This window comes from Sinocyclocheilus anshuiensis, unplaced genomic scaffold (assembly GCF_001515605.1).
Source record: "Sinocyclocheilus anshuiensis isolate Anshui unplaced genomic scaffold, SAMN03320099.WGS_v1.1 scaffold1644, whole genome shotgun sequence".
Classification (NCBI taxonomy): Eukaryota; Metazoa; Chordata; class Actinopteri; order Cypriniformes; family Cyprinidae; genus Sinocyclocheilus; species Sinocyclocheilus anshuiensis.
Window position 1 is genome coordinate 575,675 of NW_015557451.1, and position 19,523 is coordinate 595,197.

Consider the following 19,523-nt stretch of genomic DNA (forward strand, 5'->3'; position numbering starts at 1 on the left):
ACCTCCTCTCCTAGGTTCATGAAACGGTCGTCCATAAAATGCATTGCTGTTCTGTTGTAAGTAATCTTAAAGTTTCCTAAATGCATCTACTTTCGGAAGGCCAAATAAAGTGCTTTTGCTTTCGCCTAGAAACACACAGCGTCTCTCTGACATGGCTGCTTCAACACTAACTGCGGTTACTGAAACCACGCCTTCTTTCTTTGCGTGCACATTTGGGCGCATTATGCAAATATTCCCACATAGTGACCTAGATATGTGGGGGCGTGTTAGAACGAGCCGTTTTTGGGGGGTGTGGCAGAGTCTTAACTTTGATAAAGAATATCTCTTTGGTTTTGAGACTTTAGTCTTTGCAACTTCAGGGATCTTATCTATTCACGAACAGCTTGTAACACTCCAAAGAGAAAGGAAAACTTGAAATCGCATCATATGACCCCTTTAACATCAAAATAAATTAAATTCAGTATTATAACGAATAAAATCAGTTTATGTTATTTATGCATCTCGTGTCTTTGTTGCATTGCGTAAAATAAAATAATAAATAATAATAAAATAATAGATATACATAAAAACGTATACAGACCTTTATTTCACCGAAGAATTAGGTGCCAATTAGGCGTGAGAACCGCTTTCTCCTAAAGAGGATGCAAGCAGCCCGCGCTCTGGTTGTTTCATCGGAAGTAGGGGGAGGGGTGTATAGTTTCAGCTGTCAGTGAGATTGCCACTAACCCAACGTCTGGGTAACAAGAAAACTACCCAACACTGGAAAAAACGACCCAACAGTCTCAACCCTGTGGTTGTGTAGAAGAAAATAACCCAGCATTTTTTAGAGTGCAGTGTTCTAGTTTTAAATAAATATATTAAAGACATTTCTTAAATTATATATTTTTTTGTAGGTTTCTGCAAGTACTTTTTATAGGCGATGAATCTTTAGTGCTATAATTTATCTATAATTAATTTTGGCACTCCTTAAGAATTATTTTGATGTCTCTTGATGTCAAACCACAAAGCCAAGTTATAAACACAAGCTGCCAAAGTACATTCTCTTCAAAATAATTTTTAATGTTGTCCTTACTGCAGTATGATTGATGTACTGTTGCGCCACAAGTTTTATTAGAGCCACAACAAGTTTTATAAGTCACCGCCTGGATATGACTCAGAATGATTGTGAATTTCAAATCTAAAACTTGTGAAATCATGAAAACAATTGTGAATTTTATAATGTAAACCTAAAACACCTTTCCTGTTTACTCAGCTTGTGAAATTTAAATATGACAAAACTGTTGTTTCACCTGTTAATGTCGACTTACTGTATGTGACTTCCCTCTGATGTGTTATGACACGTGGACATCTGTTTATTGTCTTAATCGATACTATGACTATTATTCTCTCTGATTCCTCACTACTTTTACAGTCATAATAATGTCTTTACTTTGGTTCTCTGAGAATGAAAATCAGTCATCATTTAGTCACCTTCATGTCTTTAGAAACCCATTTGACGTTCTTACTTCTGTGGAACTCAAATGGAAAAATTCTCAAGAATATCCTGGTGGTTCTTCTTGTTTCTCTCCCGTTCAATTACAATGAAAAAGAACTGGTGCTTTTAAGCATCAAACAGGATGCAAAAGCAGTTGAAAGTTTTGTGTAAAGAACAGCCTGAAATTGAAAATCTGGACATCAGACTAACTCAAGATAATGAAAGAGTTAACGATGTCTGAGAATGTGCTTTTGAGTCTGACCTTTTCAATTAATCAATTCATTCGGCTCACAAAATCAATCGGAATAATTCATAAATCGGACAGATCTGGTTTGTCTGTTCCTCACTTCAAATTTTTTACTTATACTGCGTATAATATGCACCATTTTATGATATTTTATGATACTTTTATGTCATTTTAAAAGCTTGAAAGCTCCAGTCCTCATTCTGTATGACTGCATTGAAAAAACCACCAGTACATAATTTCAACGTGTCTCCTTTTGTGTTCCACAGAGGAAAGAAAGTCATATGGGTTTAATTTAATTGCACAATTTTTTTATAATTCAAACATATACATGTCTCATAATGCCAATATTAGAGTTTGTACTGTGTCAACAAAAGGATCAGGTGAACTTATTGGTCAAACGGGAAGTTCATCACGAGTTCAAACCAGAGGCTGAAACGTGAATTAGACAAGCCTGATTGTGAGATCTTTTTATGTGTGTGTTCATGTGTTTGTAAAGACCCTCCGAATGCATTGATATCTGGCTATGAGGACAACTGGTATGCTGAAATGCAAGGAGCCGCACTACAATGCAGCGGTCAAGGAAATCCAGAACCTCAGCAATTCAACTGGATGAGGTAAAACTGTCTGTCTATCTGCCTCTCTCAATCTGTTTGTTTGTTCATCTTCCTGTAAGCCTGTCTTGTCAGTTTAATTCTGTTTCGGTTGGCTTCTCTATCGGCATGCCAGAGTAATCTCTAGGTGTGAACGAGAAGGTTGTGGCCTAAATTCACGAGTGAGTTTTTAATCGACTCTATCAGATAGGTAGAATCTTAAGAAGTAATACTGACACTGAGAGGTCATTGAAATGCATTCATGAACAATAATTAGTCACAGTTCCACACCTATTTTTTTGGTATTTTTCAGTACGGGTGACTAAGGGGGTGTAGACATGGACATTTAGATGATCACGCAATTCCTGAGACAAACATTCTCTGGTTTTCTCCTCCTCTCCACCTCGAGTGGGGAAACCTGTTCTCTGGCTCCTCGGTGTGAATGCAAAGTAAATAAAGTAACTGTGGCCTGGTGTCGTGTTGCAACTTGCACGACAAACAGACAGAGCGCATTTTCACACGGAGGGAGAGAGCGGGGGATGAGAAAAGGCTGGTGAGGGGGAGATGACTGGATTTATGACGATGGTGTCAGGAGAATTTGCCTGCGTGTTTATGTGTGTTGTCGGATGAGTCTTACCACTGTCCTCATGCAAATTGCGCCGTGCTGTATGAAAAACATGTAACTTATAGTTCCTGGTATAAGCTGTGGACAAAGTTCTTATTGTCTACGGAAGCACTGAGTGGGCCTGTTTATGATTTTAGCTAAATAAATAGGCTTATCAGTTTTTAAAAAGGGGGAGAAATGCACTTGGCGGAACTAAAACAAAAAATCTGGCAGGTGCCAACATACGTAGTTTGCTTGGCAGCCCTCATTCTTAAGCACCATGCAAGGTAAACAAAACAAAACAACTACCTAGACTACATTAAATTTTACATGAAATTATTTTTGATTTTTTTTTTTTTTTTAACCAGTTCAAACCAGAGGCTGAAACGTGAATTAGACAAGCCTGATTGTGAGATCTTTTTATGTGTGTGTTCATGTGTTTGTAAAGACCCTCCGAATGCATTGATATCTGGCTATGAGGACAACTGGTATGCTGAAATGCAAGGAGCCGCACTACAATGCAGCGGTCAAGGAAATCCAGAACCTCAGCAATTCAACTGGATGAGGTAAAACTGTCTGTCTATCTGCCTCTCTCAATCTGTTTGTTTGTTCATCTTCCTGTAAGCCTGTCTTGTCAGTTTAATTCTGTTTCGGTTGGCTTCTCTATCGGCATGCCAGAGTAATCTCTAGGTGTGAACGAGAAGGTTGTGGCCTAAATTCACGAGTGAGTTTTTAATCGACTCTATCAGATAGGTAGAATCTTAAGAAGTAATACTGACACTGAGAGGTCATTGAAATGCATTCATGAACAATAATTAGTCACAGTTCCACACCTATTTTTTTGGTATTTTTCAGTACGGGTGACTAAGGGGGTGTAGACATGGACATTTAGATGATCACGCAATTCCTGAGACAAACATTCTCTGGTTTTCTCCTCCTCTCTGCCTCGAGTGGGGAAACCTGTTCTCTGGCTGCTCGGTGTGAATGCAAAGTAAATGAAGTAACTGTGGCCTGGTGTCGTGTTGCAACTTGCACGACAAACAGACAGAGCGCATTTTCACACGGAGGGAGAGAGCGGGGGATGAGAAAAGGCTGGTGAGGGGGAGATGACTGGATTTATGACGATGGTGTCAGGAGAATTTGCCTGCGTGTTTATGTGTGTTGTCGGATGAGTCTTACCACTGTCCTCATGCAAATTGCGCCGTGCTGTATGAAAAACATGTAACTTATAGTTCCTGGTATAAGCTGTGGACAAAGTTCTTATTGTCTACGGAAGCACTGAGTGGGCCTGTTTATGATTTTAGCTAAATAAATAGGCTTATCAGTTTTTAAAAAGGGGGAGAAATGCACTTGGCGGAACTAAAACAAAAAATCTGGCAGGTGCCAACATACGTAGTTTGCTTGGCAGCCCTCATTCTTAAGCACCATGCAAGGTAAACAAAACAAAACAACTACCTAGACTACATTAAATTTTACATGAAATTATTTTTTATTTTTTTTTTTTTTTTAACCAGTGCTACTATGACAATAGTATGGACAAAAAATATTTTGTGATCAAATCACTAATGAACTGAAAGTGATACTGATCAGGGACATTTTAAGTTGATATTCATGAAATAATTAATCCAAAAATCAATTGTTATGTGCAGAATCCTACAGTATAGATTCTGTTGTTTTCACAGTACAGTTTGTGGTCAGTAACACTTAAAAAAATGAATACTTTTATTCAGCAAGGACACGTTTTATTGGTCAAAAGTGACCATAAAGACATTTATAATGTTACAAAATATTTCTGTTTCAAATAAATTACATTCTTTTGACATTTCTATTTATCTCAAAGTACCCTGAAAAAAAATGCATCGTGGTTTCCACAAAAATATTAAGCTGTTTTCAACATTGATAATAATAAGAAATGTTTTTTGAGCAGCAAATCAGCATATTGGAATGATAGAAGGATCATATTAGAATGATTTCTGAAGGATCATGTTCTGGTACAGATCAAGGACATATTCAGTTAATAATTAAGCATAAATTATTTATGTGTAGAATCCTAGACTATAGATTCTGTTGTTTTCAATGTCTGTTTCTGATTGTGGGATTGAATCATATTTCGTTGTTCACACAGGAAAGGTGAAGCTCTACCAGAGGGTGTGACTGTGGACGGTGGCACGCTGCACTTTTCCAGGCCCCTGAGCTTGACAGATCAAGGAGTTTATGTCTGCACCACCACCAATCTGGTGGGATCTGGAAAAGCTGAGATTCTAATAAATATATCAGGTGTGTATAAAACCCTTCACCCATGTTGAAGTGCAGTGCACCGTGCTGTCATCTAGTGAAGATAATATGCAACTGCGATTTTCATAATCTAGCAAATTATAATAGTTCATCCAAAAATGAAGATTTTGTCATTATTTACTCAACCTCATGTCGTTCCAAATCTGTATGATTGATCTGTGGAATGAAAAGTATATGTTAGGCAGAATGTACAAGCTGCTGTTTTCCATAAAGTCATTCTCTAAAAGAACAAAAGCACCATAAAGAAGTCTGTATGACTCATGCACACAAATGATGACAGAACTGTTGTATTTGAATACAATTGTAATTCATAAGTTTTGTTGCATGTTTCTTTCAGAGTCGCCTCCGAGTCGCACACCAGTGAACTACATGCTGATTATTGTTATTGCTGGTGTTGCTGCAGTGATTGTTGTCACTCTTATCATAGTGATAATTTCAGTAAACCGCTACTATAAGCGCAAAAATCAACAACTGGCTATAGAGCTGGATGCAAAAAAGTAAGAAGATTTGTCTTACTTTTTGAACATAGAATAATTTACATGACTGGTGTGATTATGAGAATTCCTGTACTGCACACCTGTACTTCAGTCTGTCTCTGTCTCACTGTCTGTGTAAGGGAGGAAATCAACACTCTATCAAGACAAGCCTCGTTTAGGAGAGTCAACTCAGGAAGCACAGAAAACAGATACTCGGTAAAAATACACACACAAAAACTGTTTATTGATATTCCAAGGTTTGGGGTCGGTACAATTTTTAAAATGTGTTTAAACAAAGTCTCTTATGTTCACCAATGCTGCATTTATTTGATCAAAAATAAAGTAAAAATCATAATATTGTGAAATATAGTTAGTTTGTTAGTCTTCAGTGTTACACGATCCTTCAGAAATCATTCTAATATGCTGATTTGCTGCATAAGAAACATTTTATGAAATGTTTTATTTGAACTGCTTGTGTTATCTATTTGGCATTATCTAATGTAATGACATTCATACATTTTTAATGTATGACATTCATACATTAGCTTAAGTATCTAATTGCTTTTTGGGGCAACTGTATATATTATGTACACAAGGATGTATATTATTGTATATTGAATCTCCCTCCCTCTCATTTTACCATTTATGTCTTCTTTTTAAAGGACGACAATAATCCTTTAAGAGTTGAAGGGACAATACGCACAAGTTTCTCCTCACTGGTTGGTCGATTTTTTCATATGCCATTTTCAAAAAACTCTTTTATACATTTACCAGTCACACTCTGCAGTTATTCGTTGTGATACACAATATAATACATTCTTAATTATCTTCACAATTATAAGGCTTGTTTTGTTTTTACATTAAAAACCCAAAACGTTTACTTTCACAGGATCGTTCTCGCTCCAGGGACAGTCGTTCCACTCTGGGAGGGGTGGACTCACTCGGTCGCCCTGCAATTTATAACACGTCCAGAAGAGGTCGAGAAAAACTCATGGACAGAACTGAAAGAGAATCCACTCGGTTGATGATGGAGTCTTATGAGCAGGACAGTAACATGTCACAGGTATGAGATAAGATTCATGAGGCTTCTTGCGCGGTTGATGTATATTGCCATTTTCACAAATAGAGCTGCAATTTGTTGAAAAAGAACACAAAATAGTTTCCGTTTTTTTCTTCGAAAAATGGTTAGTGAATAAAGGTGCTTAACCTTCCTAAAGAAAATGGTGTTCATTCAGATCAGAAGAAATTGTCTTGAATTCATTTTATATAAGGTTTGCATTTTTGTAACCATGTTACTTATTAAATATTGTTTTTTAATAACTCTGGGATAGCTAGTTTGGGACTAAATGTTGGTTTGTAGTTATTGGGAAATGTATATGTCCCATACACTACTGTTCGAAAGCTTGAGGTCAGTATCTTTTTTTTTTTAATTAATACTTTTATTCAGCAAGGACACATTTTATTTTATTCTTTTGGCTTTTCTACTCATTAAAAAAGTGTCATGGTTTCCACAAAAATATGAAGCAGCACAACTGTTACAACATTGATAATAATGAGAAATGTTGAGCAAAACAGAATATTAGAGCGATTTCTGAAGGATCATATTACACTGAAGGCTGGAGTAATGGCTGCTGAAAATTCAGCTTTGCCGTCACAGAAATAAATTGTATATATATTATATAATATAAAATATAGTTTTTTATTGTAATATATTGTAATAATGTTTCACAATATTACTGTTTTACTGTATTTTTATCATATACATGCAGCCTTGGTGAGAATTATCAGCTTCTTTCAACCCCAAAGCCCTTTTGAATGGTAGTCTAGATTTAACAAAAAATTGTCTTACAATTCTTACAACTTTGGACCAATGTTGGAGTTTTGAGTTTGGCAAAAATAGTCAAGGCAATAGTGAAAAAAAAAATGAAATGAGAAAATGGCATTTATTGTTGAAGTTACTGTTTCTACAGTTAAACTGTGGTAATATCCACCCACCATTTATTATTAAAAACTTGTTATATGGTTAAAATTGGCTGCTTTTCATGATTTGTTAAGTTATGTTAAATTAGTTTATCTAAAATGTGCCTTAATTTCTTTAAAATTGGTAACAGGACATCAAAATGTACCCTAATTTTATGACACCTTTCTAAGGTTTTACCCCAAATTCCATGCAAATACTCTAATAAAAACACTTTTTTATTGTTTATGATCTGATAAATCTAGTTCTTAAAGCTTTAGTAACTCTCAACGGTTTAGTAATGCTAACACAGTTAAAGTGCCCCTATTATGCCATTTTTACGGTTCCTAATATTGTTTTGGGAGTCTCCTACAATAGGATTACATGCATGCAAGGTCAAAAAACGCTTTTGTTTTCTCAAAATATGCATTTAATATCACCTCATTTTCCAGCGATTCTCAAACGATTCGTTCGAAGCAGTTCAAAGATTCAGTCTCTCTAAACCCCTCCTTTCCGTGAACTTGCTCTGCTCTGATTGGTCAGATGGCCTAGTCTGTTGTGATTGGTCTACGGCGTACAGCACATGTGGGAAACGATACGCCTATTTCAACAGTTCTGTATTTTGAATGCTCTATAGAAAGTATAAACATCTATTATTTATCATACTTACAGGTTGTGATTCAGTGGAGCAGCTGGTCCAAATAAACAGGATACTGATCCATCTTTCAACAGCAAGCGTTTTGTGAATCCCGCGTTGAACTCCCCGAGATTAGAGAAGCAGTCGTCAGTAGAATGACGTGTTTGTGGGTGGGGTCAAGTAGCCGGCGGGCCGGCCAACGTAGAACATAGGCGCGCATTATGCAAATGTGTTACCCCATGACGTGTAGCCGTCACAGAAGTGGGATTCGAATTACTAACGACTCGTTTCAGCTGCTCAGAGTCGATTCTTTATTTTGGGAGACAATAACTTTATTTATCGTGCACTTTCAGCTTTACAACTTTGCAGATCGTTTAAATTCACATACAGCTACATTACACACTGCATGAAAGGCAATATTGGAAATGGCATAATAGGGGCACTTTAACATATGCTTTATCAAATAATTGTGCATGTGCTGTGCTCATAATCACATATTTACAATTATGCTATTCAGGAAACCCATCTTCTCCCTCCTCTCCACCCCTCTTCTTATTCAATGGAACAGGCTATTGAAATTGTCCGGTCTCGGAACGGCAGCGCCATTCTCCCAGCAGAGGGGAGGCCACAGTCAGGAGGAAGTAGCAGAGGGGGCAGCAGAGGGCATAATTCGCCCTTAATATCCACGTACCCGACTCTTACAGATGAGGAGGAAGAAGATTCTGTGAGCCCTACGGATTCAGGAGTCCACAGAGGTTTAATGGAGCCTGACGGTTATGAAAACGGCGGCAGCGAGACGGCGAGTTCTCAGATATCTGAGGCGCTATCCAGTCATTTTGAGCGCACTAATGGCACACTGCGGCCCAAGTCGAAACCCAATAACATCCTGCTCCCGGCCCACACAACACTTTTCCTTCCACCACATAGCCCAACTATCCACAAAGCTCAGATCGTTTAGAGGGTTTGTTTGGAAACGTCTTTATCGCAAGACAAAGTCATCGCAAAGCCACATAAACACAGCTGATATTACAACAGAAGGATGTGTTCCTCTGTAATTTCACTCTTCAAAAGACTGTGTCTGGACAACTAACCTGAAAATAGATCTTTTGTTTGAACTTCTATATGAATACTTTCTCAAGGTGGCAAAACATGGACAGAATGGCCATCATCTTAACTAAAACCTGCTAAACAATACCAGCATTACTCAAACAGTTCCTCAAATAATTGCATAATCCACTGTGTATTCTGGAACTGGGATGCTTGAGTATTATGGGTCACAACATGTGTTTCAGGTACAGATTAACTGGAATCCGCCAGAGTTGAGCTCCTCTGTGTGACCAGGGAATGGAATTAAGATCTTTTTTTATTATTATTGCAACCTAAAGCTTCACTTGAATTACTGTTGATGGAGAAAATACTACATGAACTCTTTTCTGGCGAGTTAATCCTTCACTGTGACTTTTTGCTCTTGATGTCTCTAATCCAGAGGTGTACAAATGGTGTTTAGACATATTTTTTTAATATATGTGTGTATTATGTATTTTGACTGGAAACTACCCACTGCATGAATAGTATTATGAAGTATGGCATTACCATGTTATAGGGATGCACCGATACCACTTTTTCCAGTACTTGCCGGATACAGATACTTTGATTTTTGGTACTTGCCGATACCGAGTACCGATACCGATATTTTTATTGCATTTGTAAATGTTTTAAATATTGGGTACAGAAACCAAAAGAGTATGTATAATGTTAGTTGGTTAACTTCATTTATCAAATAGATACAGTCAAACCTAAATTTATTCAGACACCTTCAACATTTCTCACATTATCACAGTTTATTCGCTATAGTTTAGAAAATGGTAATAAAATATGACAAGAACTCAGAGTTAAACTCTTAAATTCATCTTGATAATGTTAGGTTATGAAAACGGCTCCTGCGTGTTCACAGAATGTCATTGTCGTTGTAGGAGTGACATTGTCATTGTTTACAACATTTATCAGAATTAGCTTTATTCGCCAGGTGTGCGCAAACACACAAGAAGATTTATACTTCATTATGTACTAGTAAATGTATTTAGTTTTAATAAGCGGGTAGTATTACCGCAAGCTCCTGAGATACTCCTGTGATCTTTCTATCTTACAAAATATAAAGCCATGGGTCCTGATGGTAACTTTGGTGTATTTAATTCACTGCAGTGTATGGGGGTTATTAAATCATCCCTAACAACTGTGTGTATGCATGTTAGATTAATTTCAGAAAACGCAATGTTGAATCGGGACATTATTGTTCAGTGCTTTTCAGCCTAAATTTGAACAGCACAATCTGAGGTGTGATAAGAAACTTTTTTTTTTTTGAACTTTTCCATTTTGAATGAATGGAAAATTATAATAATTTATGTTTCCCATTCCTAATATTAACAATAAGTTCAATAACAATTGTATAAACTGGTATTTTAGTGTAAGCTATTACCTTGGTACCCAGTGCTTGGCTGTTAGTGCAGGAAACATATATTTATGAATAATGTTAGGAACGTTTGTTTTGACTTTTATTTTGAATTTAAACCTGCCTTTCAGTCGCAGGTCTTTTTACTCCACTGTCATTCTGCATAGAATTGCACTGCAGTTAAAGTGATCAAATTGACTAAAACTGGCTCTAAATGTGGAAGAAGATGAAAGAAACAGGTGATACCTTGGAAATGGCAATTATATTTTTGCCAGCAGGTTTCCTCACAAAAAGAAAAAATATATATGAAATGTTTTATTAAATAGTGCTTTAAATTAATATCTTTTTGCAAGTGGAGAACATGCAGTAGACATAGGCTTTAATTAACTCTAGGCTAGTAGTACATAGTTCACTGTTTTAAATAATGCAATTTTGAGTAGTCACAAAAGAGCCCAGAACGGGACTTTTATTTAGTCAGAAGGCGTTTCGCCGTCCTGTGTTGTTGACTGCTCAGTGCTCACCGTGGCGAGCTTCACACATCGCTGCTTTTAATTCTAGGCACATTCGCTGAGGAATTTACCAGCCATCATCTTTTCTCCTTCACTGGTGTCGACGCTCTTCCCGATTTATTTTAACTTCCTTAACTGTACAGTTTTGTTCAAAAGCTTTGTATATCTTTTTAAATATACAATTGTGCATTTGTTTTCCCTGATCATATGGATTAATTTGTCGATGCCTGCTAAAATTGCCTGGACACATTTGTTCCACCTCACCATGCAGAATATCCCGGCGATAACGACACACTGCAAGGATTAGTGTAGTTTCTGAAGATCACTGCATTTTTATAGATCATATTTACCGGAATCGCTTTATTCATTTTAGCAGGTTTTTCTAAGAAAAGGAACAGGGAAGAAAGGAAAGAAGGACACCCTCAAGCAGAGGTACAGTGGACTGAATGAATGTAACAGCTCATTTTTGCAGTTACATTGACAGAATGTGTTTTGTCTTCCGCATTTATGCGCTTACGGCCCTTGATTTAATTTAATTATTTAGCAATACTATATATAAATCTAGTATAAAACACGTACATGTAATCTTTGTATTCATATTGGTTACGTGGTTACACTACAAAAATATAAAATTAAAAAAAAGTTTTTACAATTATGCTACAATTATACAATTTAATGAAAGTGTGACCACTGACATTAAATTAAATTCCTGCATTTTTTTTTTTTAGATTCCTGCCTATTGGTTACCACGTTGATTCTTGGCAAACAATCCCCTCCCCCCCCCAATAATAATATTTTAAAGGGGTCATATGATGTTGCTAAAAAGAACATTATTTTGTGTATTTGGTGTAATGAAATGTGTTTATGCGGTTTAAAGTAAAAAAAAACATTATTTTCCACATACTGTACATTATTGTTTCTCCTCTATGCCCCGCCTTCTGAAACGCGTAGATTTTTACAAAGCTCATCGTTCTGAAAAGCGAGGTGTGCTCTGATTGGCCAGCTATCCAGTGCGTTGTGATTGGCCGAATACCTCAAGCGTGTGACGGAAATGTTACGCCCCTCACCATACTGTGATGCCCTGTCCGGCCGGAGCGACGAGACAAAAACATTAAAACCCATTACAAACGCATTATGCAAATCTTCCCACATAGTGAGGTAGATATGTGGGGGCGTGTTAGAACGAGCCGTTTTAGGTAGGTGTGGCTGACTCTGAACTTTTATAAAGAATATCTCTTTGGATTTGAGACTTTAGTCTTTGCAACTTTACAGATCTTCTTTATGCACCAAGAGCTTGTTACACTCCAAAGAGAAAGGAAAAATTGAAATTGCATCATATGACCCCTTTAAAACACTAGCTTATAATAATAAAACTACTTATACAACTTTTAAAAGAGAGACTTTTTTTAAAATTCCACCATGATTTTGTAATTCAGAATTGAAAATCATAATAGAAATGTGTTTTCATTTTAGTATGAATTGCTTTTTCAATGTATTTTTTAATAACTTAATTGATCCAGAGCAAAATAGTGTAATGTCACTGACCCATGTAAAAGAATAAAGAAGATTGCAGGATTTGAAGTGATTGCTCGCTCCTAGAAAGCACCGCTTTAGGATGAACAAAGTTGTAAGCTATTTATATTGGGATGTTTACGGTTCGTTTTACTGTTTGGTATGGCTTTATTGATTATAGTTTTATCACATTAAAGAAAAAAGGGAGGGTTGAGTTGTCCAAAATCCATTACACATTTACATTCTAATGAAATCTGTTGACTATATATTTGGAGTCCAAATATCATCAACTCATGATAGTCAGTAGATTTCATTAGAATGTAAATGTGTAATGGAAGGTAATGGTTTGTGGTTTCTGACTTGAGCTGTGTCATGTTCATCCCTGCGCAGTCACAGACACGTGAGAGCTGCAGCTTTCTAGAGTTTCATTGGACAAGAGGGGCTCTCACTTTTACCTCAATACTTAAGCCTATCTGACCTAATAGCCTAGTGGTCAATAGAACTGAAAAATAAGATAATATCACATATTTTATGTGATACACCATATTATTGCTAGCATTTTTGAGATTATTGCCAAAAATAAACCAGGGTTTATATAATTAATTGGAATAATATTTTTATTTTCATGTTTTTGAAAGAAGTCTCTTATGCTCACCAAATTAAAAAAAAAACAGCATTATTTGAAATAGAAATATTTGTACATTTGTACAGTATCTTTTGCATTTTTTGCCGTTACTGATATTTTCCTATTTAAATCTTGTTAAAAAGCCTATAATAACCTTTAAAGCTAGTGTGACAACATGCTCCACTTCTTGGTCACAAAATGACAACTTGTGTTCAATGAGCTGTATTTTTTTGTCGGACAATAATTATGGTATTTTTAATAGCTGCACAGAACATTTAAAAATAAATGTGAGTATAACATAAAGGCTGTTTTTACCTAATTTCAGCTTGCTGGGAGGTATTCTAGGTATTCATAAGTGATTTAAGAAATTTATGATTGAAGTTTGAAAATTTCCCATGGATGCATTGATGTCAATGCAATATTTGCATACTGAATTGTGATTGGTCTTTTTTTCTAGCATGTATTTGCATACCAGATTGCAATTGGGTTTTTGCTCTCTTATTGTTACTATGTCCATTTAAACTTGATGTCTTATGTTATTTTATGATTTGTTAACACAATTTATTTGCTCTGTTATACTCATATAATGATATTTCATGATTCATTTATTTATTAATGACATCTACTAACTGTATATGCCACTATTCTTCCCACAGCCATGTCCTTCAGGAGGGGTGTTGTCAGGCAAAGTAAGTTCAGGCACGTGTTTGCCCAGGCTTGGAAGGCTGAGCATTGCCTTGATGATGTCAGAGTATCACGCGTGACATGGGACGGTCCACTGTGCGCTGCCAATCCGAAGTTCATTGCTGTTGTCATTGAGGCCGGAGGAGGCGGAGCCTTTCTTGTGCTACCGCTCGCCAAGGTTGGCGTGCATTCAATAACAATAGCAATAACAATGCCTTAAATATGCCCTAAGGATTTATAATTGGCATTTTACATCATTTATAATCAAACTGGTTCTGCTCACATAGTTTCTGTGTCTCTTACCACTAGAGCGGTCGAGTGGACCAGAACACCCCGACCGTGTGCGGTCACGCCGCTCCAGTTCTGGATGTGCAGTGGTGCCCACATGATGACAATGTTATTGCCAGTGCCTCAGAGGACTGCACTGTCAAGGTTTGTTTCATTCCCTTTAACAAAACATACACGTCAGTTACTATTTATTATAACTATTTATTGCATTAATATAGCACCACTGGGGCTTCACATGGTGCATAATGTTAGTTTTGTTGAATGTGAGTGTTTTAGCAGTTGGGTAGGCCTAAATATCACAATTTCCACAAGAAATATGAAGCAGCCCAATTGTTTTCAACATTGATAATAATAAGAAATGTTTCTTGAGCACCAAATCAGCATATTAGAATGATTTCTGAAGGATCCTGTGACACTGAAGATCAACTCGTGTATCTAAAAAGACATGTGCCGTATTTTTGCATAACAGATTTGGCAGATTCCTGACGGAGGTCTTACATCTCCCATGTCTGAAGCTGTTGTGACTCTTGAGGGCCACAGTAAAAGAGTGGGCATCCTGGCCTGGCACCCTTCTGCTCTCAATATCCTGTTGACTGCAGGTAAGCTCTTCCTTTGTGTATATACTGTATATACTTTGCCGGCTCACAGTGCTTGGATTAAGTCTGTTCTGGCACACTCTATTTTTGGCGTGTGCTCTAATTCTGGTGACTTAAATCGTTTATCAAGCCCTAAGTTTGGATGTTGGACTTGTTTGATGGCTTTGTGCACCTTCAAAGTGAAAAGACAATAGAGCTGTCAATCGATTAAAAATAAATAAGCTGATCTCAGATGTCTACACACCTACATGTAAAGAAGTAACATAAATAAATCTCTGATCTAAAACTGAACCGTTTGATGCACAGATTGATTTAAAGGCTTGTGCACGACCAGACAAAGTAAGGTGGCTTTGGATTGATTTGCATTGGCATGTAAATATCTGAGATGCAAATCTTAGCTCTTAAACTGGCCAAATGTTTTTTTTTGCTGACCTTTTGACCATCTTTGATCTTGCTTGCCCGTGTTCTAGGATGTGATAATGTCCTGTGTGTGTGGGATGTGGGCACCGGGGAGGTGGTGTACCAGCTGAGTGATGCACATCCAGACCTGATATACAGCGTGAGCTGGAACCGTGAGGGCAGCATCCTGTGCACCACCTGTAAAGACAAAGCCTTACGAGTCATTGATCCCCGGCGTGGAACAGTTCTTAAGGTCAGCCGGTTCGTTTCTGAATCCTTAAGTTTCTGCATCAGGGTTTCCCAACCGGGGCTTTGTGAAGAAATACACAGACAGATACAGTACCATTCACAAGTTTGGCGTTAGATTTTCAAAATATTTCGGAAAAAGGTCTCTCATGCTCACCAAGGCTGTATTTATTTGATTTATTTAAAAAAAATGCAGTTAAAGCTGTAATACTATGAAATATTATTTATATTTAAAAGAACTGTTTTCTATTGTAATATATTTTAAAATGTAATTTATTCCTGTGATGTGAAGATGAATTTTCAGCATCATTACTCCAGGCTCCAGTGTCACATGATCCTTCAGAAATCATTCTAGGTACAGCAGATTTTAGTGTAGTAGTTTGAATATTCCTTAGGCCAAGATGAAACAGGTGTACAATGTAAACATGGACATTAAGTGCACCTGAGGACTAACAGGATTATTCTAAGAATGTTTATTGAGTGGCCTGACAGCTGCTGGACAGAATCCGCTCTTTAATCTGGATGTTTCTGCTGTTAGTGATCTCAGGCGTCTACATGAGAGCAGCAGCTGTTTTGTCCTAGGTGGGACGTGTCCACGATGAGCTTTTAGCGTGTGTGGATTTCCAAGGAATCAGCTGAGGGGAAATCGATCAAAATAGAATGTGATCTCAATAATTAATTGTTTTAATCAATTGAAAGCATTCATATTCATTGGAAGATTAGCATTACTGGTCTGCCACATGTCACTGCAGTTCTGTTTGAGATATGACAGACTTGTGGAATTGTGTATGAATATAATATTAGTGAATTAATACTTTAAATCAATTTGAAAAAATACATTTTGTGGCTGCCTCTAAACATAAAAGTTTCCAGTTAGTTTAGGCTTTGCAGCTGTCCTTTTCTTCTGCATCAGATCACTTAGGAATCTGTAAATGACCTTAAAGTCAGTGTTTTTGCACAGATATGTGATTTTTTTGTTGTTTGACATCATCTCACATTTAGGTGCGTGAGAAGGCTCATGAGGGCACCAGGCCGATGAGGGCCGTGTTTCTGGCTGATGGGAAAATCCTGACAACCGGCTTCAGTCGCATGAGCGAGAGACAGCTTGCCCTCTGGGACACGGTAAGAACGTTTTGTAGAGGAAAATGGTTGGTCCTCTTTTGTTTGGTCAGCAGGAATTATCCTTTAGAGACTCTGAGGTGAAGCATTAATCTGTTAATAGAAACTTGATTGATCTTTCTACTCACCAATCCCAAAGTTTTGAACCATAGTGTATTTTATAAACAATACCACTTAGAACAGTCAAATGGATTTATTTTAATTTTATTCCATTTAATTGTACTTCCGTCAATGAAAACTTTGACTATGAATTCCAGTTTGCTACCAATATTCAATTTAAATTCCACTTAGCAATCTCGCAGAACACCCTAGCAACCATCTGAGTAATCATGCCCTAGCATCCACTCTCAGCACTCAAGCTACTGTCTAGCAACCCCCCAGAATGCCTTAGCAACTGCTAATATCATAATAATGACCAAGTTCGTCCAGAACACCCTAGCAACAACCTTAGCAACCACTTGTAATGCCCGAAATACCACCACTTAGCAATTGCCAACCACTCAGAAAACTTTAGCAATGGCTTAGTAATGCAAGTGCAAGGCTCATGTAACCTTCAGACTTCAAATTACTATTCAAATTGCTAAAGTATTAAACTTCAGAAGGCCCAGGTAACCTTAAAATGTCAAGACTTTTTCAACTTTCAGACAAAGTTCTGTCAAGTCAACATTCAAATGTGTCTTGACAAGCTTGCATTTTCTAGTTTTTATTTTGTGGAAGTGCAAACATGTGCTCAAACTCCCTCAGTTTAGTAGCTTCAGGACACATGAATAATCAGAGACTCACAAATGATCGTAGTTGACATAAAATTATCAATATAGAGAATCAGTCAATCAATATAATTCTTTCTAATATAGGTCTATCAGATGCAGGGCTTCAGATTTTGGTAGCCCGAAATGAATTTAACTAGCCCAAATAGAAAGTGACCCTATGACCCTTTTTAAGACCTGCACAAATAAAATTAACAACGTATGAGCAGGGTAGGGCAATGTCTATGGTAACATCTTAAACTGTAAAATTACATGATTTACAGTTCACATACAGGTTTTCACAAAAATAAAAACTCTATTTATAAAATGATAAACATCACATTTCAGCCTTTAAACCAAAAGGGATCCCTTTAAGAAAAGGGATGAGTCAAACGTATACATTATTATATTTAAAACAAAAATGTATATATATTAGTGTCTTAATTGTTTAGATTTGTAGAAGGCACATTAGCTTTTTTCACATTTACAACTGCGTGTTTGCTGTGTAAAAATATGGGTCGATTTTCGCATTGTTCTGAACAAAAACAGCAGACGGACTTATTGAAAATGCAAATCACGAATCTGCATTGTAAAAAAAAAAAAGTTGCTCCCTTAAATTTTTAAGGTAGTCAGTTTAGCTGTATAAGTCATTTCACCTTAAATTACAATAAACTGACTTAAAAACATGAGTTGAATCTTGTATAACTTATTTAAAAAAGTTGAAAATTTAAACTTTTCTGAAGACAGTCGTTTCATACATTCATATAAAAAAACACCTGCCACATTAAGCTATATCGCAATTGTCTTTCTGTCCCCAAATTTAAGACCTTTTGAAATTATAATTAAGACTTTTCTTATACCATGTAAAGTATTCAAGACTTTTATGGCCTTAAATTTGATACAACTAAATTGAAGAGTTTTTTTAAGTACCCGCGGGATCCCTGTATTCAAAATAGCCCGTCGGGAAAACACTATAGCCCCGGGACGTCGGGCTAGCAATTTTGCGAGCCCTGAGATGTTGCCTGTCTGGAGCAGTTACTGAGCATGAAATAGTACTTTATGTTTTGATAACCTAGTCAGTATGTGACTACCGCTGTCATTCTTTGTATTTCAGAGAGATCTTTCTGAGCCAGTGGTTACTCAGGAAATGGACACCAGTAACGGAGTTCTGCTTCCGTTCTATGACCCAGACACCAACATGGTTTACTTGTGCGGCAAGGTAGGATTACCCAGCTTTACCCTATCACAGTGGTTCTCAATACCAGTCCTCGTACCACCCCTCTGCACATTTTCTATGTATCTCTTATCACTTCAGACATTTATTCTATTCGACCATGAGTACCCTGGCTGTGGCGTAGCGCAAATCCGTGGATGAATGTTCCGAAGTGAAGTAAACTTCAACGGATTTCCTGTGCTCAGGGAGTAGAGAGCAGTGAACACTGTGTAGGGACCGTGTCAATCGGAACACAGTTCATGCATGGAGCTCTTTTCTAACGAGCTGGTTATCTGAATAAGGTGTGTTAAATAAGAGAGACATGCAAAATGTGCAGATCGGTGGTATGCGAGGACTGGAATTGAGAACCACTGCCCTATCACATCTTAACTGCTGCACGACAGGTTTCACCAGCAACAGAGATATGAACTTACACTGAAACATGCTGTTTACAGAAAACCTGTCTGGCACAATCACTGACTACGTTTACATGGACATCAGTAATCTAATTATTTACCTTATTCTAAATAAGCCAATATTATGATTATGGTGTTTACATGAGTTGCTTTTAGAATATTCCTTTCATGTTCCCGTTTTACATGTTATAGTACATAGTTCGATTAATGGCACACGTCATTACGTCCCACGTGACGCCATCCGACGTCCCCTCCGGAATTTCACGTATAAACATATAGTTCGTCTTCGTGATGATGCCATGTACAGTTTTGGGTGTTTCATTTTTAATTTTATGAAAGCTTCAAGTGCAGTTAATTATTTGTACGCGCATACAGACGATGGCGGTGTTGAAGCTCTTTATTTGCCGTCAAACGGTTGACCACTGCCGTGTGTCGTCCTAC

At 37.1% G+C, this 19,523-nt stretch overlaps 2 protein-coding genes across 5 annotated transcripts in view; both read left to right on the plus strand.

The window, feature by feature from the left end:
* nectin4a (nectin cell adhesion molecule 4a) overlaps positions 1-10,457 on the plus strand; it is a 21,823-nt gene extending 11,366 nt beyond the window's left edge. For 2 of the 4 annotated variants that reach the window (XM_016474818.1, XM_016474820.1), the window contains exons 5-11: positions 2,218-2,335; positions 5,041-5,192; positions 5,548-5,707; positions 5,827-5,902; positions 6,349-6,405; positions 6,576-6,749; positions 8,798-9,932. In XM_016474818.1, coding sequence (XP_016330304.1) covers positions 2,218-2,335; positions 5,041-5,192; positions 5,548-5,707; positions 5,827-5,902; positions 6,349-6,405; positions 6,576-6,749; positions 8,798-9,238 — 1,178 coding nt within the window. In that variant the 3' untranslated portion in view covers positions 9,239-9,932. Of the gene's footprint in view, positions 1-2,217; positions 2,336-5,040; positions 5,193-5,547; positions 5,708-5,826; positions 5,903-6,348; positions 6,406-6,575; positions 6,750-8,797; positions 9,933-10,204 lie in introns of those variants that run through there. The other 2 variants (XR_001633029.1, XM_016474821.1) reach the window with 2 other exon arrangements.
* Positions 10,458-10,705: 248 nt separating this feature from the next.
* Positions 10,706-19,523, plus strand: part of coro1b (coronin, actin binding protein, 1B) — an 18,716-nt gene continuing 9,898 nt past the window's right edge. The window contains exons 1-7 of the mRNA XM_016474809.1: positions 10,706-11,670; positions 14,032-14,237; positions 14,369-14,491; positions 14,817-14,946; positions 15,414-15,595; positions 16,591-16,710; positions 18,568-18,672. Of these exons, the coding sequence (XP_016330295.1) occupies positions 14,034-14,237; positions 14,369-14,491; positions 14,817-14,946; positions 15,414-15,595; positions 16,591-16,710; positions 18,568-18,672 (864 nt within the window). The 5' untranslated portion in view covers positions 10,706-11,670; positions 14,032-14,033. The remainder of the gene's footprint in view (positions 11,671-14,031; positions 14,238-14,368; positions 14,492-14,816; positions 14,947-15,413; positions 15,596-16,590; positions 16,711-18,567; positions 18,673-19,523) is intronic.